Genomic DNA, 5,050 nt, shown 5'->3' with positions numbered 1-5,050 from the left:
TTTTAAAAACAGCTTTATTGAGGTGTAATTTACATGGCATAAAATGTATCCACTTAAAGTGTATAAATCAGTGATTTTTTTTCTTTAGTATATTCACAGAGTTTACAACCATCAACAGTAACAAACTCTAGACATTTTCATCGCCCCCAGAAGAAACATAATAACCATCAGCAGTCATTTTCCAATCCTACCTCTGCTCAGCCCTTGGTAACCAACAATCCACTCTCTGCCTCTAGAATAGGTTTCCCTCTTCTTGATATTTCATATAAATGGACTCACACAACATGCGATCTTTTACAAAGGTTGAAGGCCATAAAAATAATGTAGAGTAAAAAAAGCCAGACACAAAAGTAATGATATCTATACTTTTTGGTGCGCATATTATATTTCAATATAATTCATTTTAAAATTTATACAATCATAATATTATTTCCATTTCATAAAAGTTAAAGTTACTCAACAGCATCCAAACTCACATTTTCTAAAGCTGATCCTTGCAATTATATGTATGTGGACGCTCACAACTGTCTGATTTAATGCCATGTTTATACAGCAGAGCACAGTTACGTTCATCAGGTGATCGGTCTGTTATACTGTAATGGAAAAAAATGCACAATTCTGTTATATCATATGAGGACAACTCATGAAACAATAGCATTTTCCATGTCACTGTAATAAAAGCTATTTTGAAAATGGGTAATGATATTTTAATATAATTTTAGTAAGAGCTTGTTATTAGGGAAATGGGCTATTGAGGAGCCCATTCTTGAATAACTATATCAACATTTTATTAACTTTCAACATCCTCCTTCATCTTTCTATAATTCAACTAAAACAAATGTTTTAATATTATTCTTAAAATTTTTAATCTTTTCCTCCTCTATACAGTATTATTTTAAAAAACTTACTGTAGTTTGTAAGTTGAACCATTTAGCCACATCCATGGATGATCACGGCCTTTACGAAAGACTGAAATCCATGACATAATTGATAGGGACATCAGGAATTTCTAGCCCAAAATAAAGAATTTTCACTTAAATAGTCGTCATGAAAGATTTTTATTAATTTTTCAAAGGCAAGTAGTGTGTTCTTTCATAGGATCCTTAGTTTTCTGAACAAAATGAGTGTTAAGAGTCTCATCTAACACTAAAAATATATTAAAGTTCAAAGTTTTAATACTGCCAAATACATTAACCAAGGTCAGTACTTTTGATGTAAAATTAACTCAAACAGTTATGCTTAGCAGTTTCACTGTTTTTCTTAGGTTAATAAGGAAAATTCTGATTCATGTAATTCAACTGTTACCCATGTTGTCAAAACTAACATAGCAAGGCTTTAAATAAGATTTTAGATTCTGTGACATCCATTTCTCAGGATACTGTGACCATATCAATGGATTTCTCCTCTATGTTTCTCAGAGTTTCGGTTTTAGAAGGAAATTAAGGGAATGAAATTGAGAAAATAAGTGACACGAAAGCCAAAGATTTGGTTTCCTGGGGCTCACACCGTTCTTTGACTAGATCAACCCCCAATCACTCTGTTTCTGTGTTGCTAGAATCCAAGGGACCAGACAAGGAGTCAGAGACTCATTTCTCTCAGCTGCGCCCAGCTAGGTACAACTGTAAACACTGGAACTAATGAAAGACGCAAGTCAAGGAGAACTCTGAAAGGTGGAAAGAGAAAGGTGAAATGGTTTGCGACCCTGGGGTTAAGGAACAACTATTAGGGGCATCTTATATCCACCACCCAACCGAAGAAAGTGACCTAGGCCTGCTGCTTCCCAACACCCAGCCTAGCCATTCCTCCTTGGTGTTGAGGGGAATCCTGTGGGCGACACCAGGTGAGCCTTACAAGGTGATCCAGCAGGACACCTGCTAACAAGAAGCAGCCAGAGTAAGGGCTTCTCCTCCCCCTCCACCGAGAGATACCAGAGTTGGGGGGTAGGGGTGGAGGTGGGACCAGCGAAGGGGATCCCATGACTAAAAGTACTGAACCCAGGAAGCCTCTTTATATCTGAGGGCATAAGACGCCATCTGTAACCAGAGACATTGGGTAGATTGGATTTTAAATGTTATATTTACATAATGAGCAGTGGAAATTTACAAACTACACATAAATGCAATAATATGGATGAATTGCAAAAATAGCATATGGGGGTGAGAGGAGACAAGAAGAAAAATGCATACTCTATGATTCCATGTATATGAAGTTCAAAAACAAGCAAAGAGGGGCTTCTCTGGTGGCGCAGTGGTTGAGAGTCCGCCTGCCGATGCAGGGGACACGGGTTCGTGCCCCGGTCTGGGAAGATCCCACATGCCGCGGAGCGGCTGGTCCCGTGAGCCATGGCCGCTGAGCCTGCGCGTCCAGAGCCTGTGCTCCGCAATGGGAGAGGCCACAACAGTGAGAGGCCCGCGTACCACAAAAAAAAAAACAAAAACAACAACCAAGCAAAGAGATTCTATAATATCAAAAGTCAGGACAGTGGGTATACACGAAGGGTGGAGAAGTGATGAGAGAATACAGAGGAGTGGGGCTGCTATGAAGTGGAAACTTCTATTCCATGATCTGATATGCAATTACATGGTTCTATACATATTGTGATCAATATGCAAAATCATGATATGTTTATTTTCCTTTATATATTGTAAAATTAAATAGCACAGTTTATTGTAGAAAATAATAGCATTTGTAGAAACATGTTTTTTTTATGAAAAGCAAGAACTGGAAATTATCAAACGTGTATTAATGGTATAAAAATATAAATAGAATATCATAAAGTTGTATTCTGTTGTTTAATGGAACATTAATAGGCCTTAAACAAACTGCAAATATGTACAAAACCACAAGTGAATCCTAGCAAATATAATATTGACTGAATCAAGCCTTTAACAAAGTGTTTGCAACATTTAGTATCTTACCATTTCTTCTTCATTATCTATATAAAGCAGAGTAGAGTTCCTAGCAGCACAGGCCGTCACACTCTCATTCCATGTTTTTTTTTCCAAATGAATACAATAGCAATTGTTGGAACATGTAAACCACTGTTTTGGACAATGACCAGAATGACATTCTGAAGATTGTGAATTATTATCTAAAAACAATTTGAATTAAAAAAAATGAAAACTAACTTACATATATGCATAGGTATAAATATATATGTGTGTATATATATAAAACACATCTATGCACCCTCAAGGCTGGTGCATATAAAACAAACCACACTCATACATTCACAGAAGTGTCAGTCTCTCACCCCCCAATTTATGTCTCCGTATAAAGCAAACACACAGAAATAGCCACTCTTTACATGTCCTGAAAATCAAGAAATGAAACCTCTGTTTTAGAATAGCAAAATTATTTGTCTCTTATCATATTACAGAGGGAGGAAATTTGAGCCAGTGGCAACAGTGGGTATGGTGATCATATTGTTGCATAGGGAGAAACACTCTCCTATAATCATTATTTATGAATATTTGTTGCCGTATTTTGTAATTTATGTTCAACCCCAAAATCTATTCTTATTTTCACTAGCCTAAGATAGAGACAAAATACAAACTGTATTTATATCAGAACTTTGAAAATCATTATGTACCTTTCTGGAGCCTTTTTATCGGAGAGGAGTTATTCTGCTCCCGTATTGCAGTAGCTACAAAATTAATCATTATAAAAGTTAATATTGATCTAAATAAATCATAATGATTGTAGTTTCTGAGTTGAAGTTTGGTTTATTGCTTAGGATTAGAATAATCTGGAATAAAATTGATTTTACCAAGAAAAATTAAGTAATGAAGATTTGGTTGAAAAAATATTTCAAAAGCCTAAAGGAACAGATCACCATCTCTTATAGTATTTGTTTTAACCAATCTCAAGAATTAATTTGTATTTCTCAGTAAGATCTTTCAATATCCTAAAGCATGCTTTTGAGTTATGAAATCAGAATATACATATACATACTCTCTGTAATTATTGTGTTGTATACTTTTGACAAATTCAGAATAACCATTCCACATTTAGTCTAAATGCATACATTTTAATGAGATGCCCATTCCATAATATTATGAACTGTTTAGAGGCACTGACCATCATTAAAGTGTAAAGTTCCCTTACAATTTTTCAAAAATCTACTTACAGGGCGTAAAAACTATCATTGTTACCACACTGGACATCAAAACAAGGCAGATGATTCCCAGAACCCCAGCAATGAGCTTCTCTGGAGGTGATGGTAAATCTGCAGGGAAAGAAAAGGAAACACTGAGAAAAGAGTGATGGTGACAGTTGTTTAGAAAGTTTACAAACAAGAGAACCCACATAAACAGGGAGTTATATATATAAACTTGGACCCCAAGCCCATTTCTACCACTATAATCTTTCTCTCAGAATATACCTTTGCATTTTCAGCATATATAACGCTTCATGAGTTGTTGATCAAAGACTACAAATTACAGCAATGCCAGAATAAAAGTAGTCCTCCAATTTCACATTAGAATCCCATCTCCAACTTTAAGTTCTGTTCCTCAAAATGAAAAATATGTGAACTTATCCCCTACTCCTTCTCCAACCTCTGTACTCCAACTGCATATCCTAGAACAGTTCCATCATGTGACTATTAAATGCTTTACCTTTGCAGTGGTAGTTCTTGTCATTCCCTCGAAGATTCTGAGAAGCATTTTGAAGATTTAATTCTGCATAGGTTATTTCCTGCTCAGTTATTGAAATGGAACTTTTAGTGCCCTTAGGTTTTATTTGCTGCCTCTTTGAGTTCTTGGCTACCTTCAGTTCTGCATAGGTTACTCCTTGGTTATTCATCTCTGCAGCTGAATTATGTCAGACAGTGCTCTAAGTGTACTTAGGAATGAATGGTGTATGTAAGATGAGATCCCTAGTACAGTAAAATGGGCGGGGTAGAGTCTAGTGCTCACTTCGCAGTAGAACAATCTTAAGGCCTGGTTCTAAATTCCTTAGAGCTTTAAACAAGTGTCTCATGGTAGAATACTTTTTTTTTTTTAAGTTATTCTACATTTGACAATATATTTTTGGTTGAAACAATGAA

At 35.7% G+C, this 5,050-nt stretch overlaps 1 protein-coding gene across 2 annotated transcripts; it reads right to left on the bottom strand.

Annotated features, from left to right (window-relative positions):
* Window positions 1-471: 471 nt before the first annotated feature.
* LOC115850524 (NKG2-A/NKG2-B type II integral membrane protein-like) lies at window positions 472-4,806 on the bottom strand. 2 transcript variants are annotated; one of them, XM_060305988.1, is made up of 6 exons: window positions 4,620-4,806; window positions 4,130-4,228; window positions 3,593-3,646; window positions 2,919-3,070; window positions 909-1,009; window positions 472-593 (listed from the first exon to the last, which is right to left on the bottom strand). In XM_060305988.1, exons 1-6 carry the CDS (start codon window positions 4,804-4,806, stop codon window positions 482-484), a joined length of 705 nt encoding a protein of 234 aa, XP_060161971.1. In that variant the 3' UTR covers window positions 472-481. The 2 variants fall into 2 exon arrangements, with proteins under 2 accessions (XP_060161971.1, XP_060161972.1); XM_060305989.2 differs by having other exon boundaries at window positions 2,919-3,091; window positions 4,130-4,740.
* Window positions 4,807-5,050: the final 244 nt, after the last annotated feature.

The sequence above is a fragment of the Globicephala melas genome, chromosome 10, assembly GCF_963455315.2.
Source record: "Globicephala melas chromosome 10, mGloMel1.2, whole genome shotgun sequence".
NCBI lineage: Eukaryota > Metazoa > Chordata > Mammalia > Artiodactyla > Delphinidae > Globicephala > Globicephala melas.
Note: the sequence above shows the minus strand (reverse complement) of the source record. Positions and strands in the feature narration are given on the sequence as shown.

What these genes read in the sequence shown, in the direction of transcription:
- LOC115850524 (XM_060305988.1), bottom strand. Translation starts at nt 4,806, where the DNA reads ATGAATAACCAAGGAGTAACCTATGCAGAACTGAAGGTAGCCAAGAAC. An exon ending in CAAGAACTACCACTGCAAAG is followed by an intron (nt 4,229 to 4,619) that starts GTAAAGCATTTA and finishes CTTTCCCTGCAG; the next exon opens with ATTTACCATCACCTCCAGAG. An exon ending in GATAAAAAGGCTCCAGAAAG is followed by an intron (nt 3,071 to 3,592) that starts GTACATAATGAT and finishes CACAATCTTCAG; the next exon opens with AATGTCATTCTGGTCATTGT.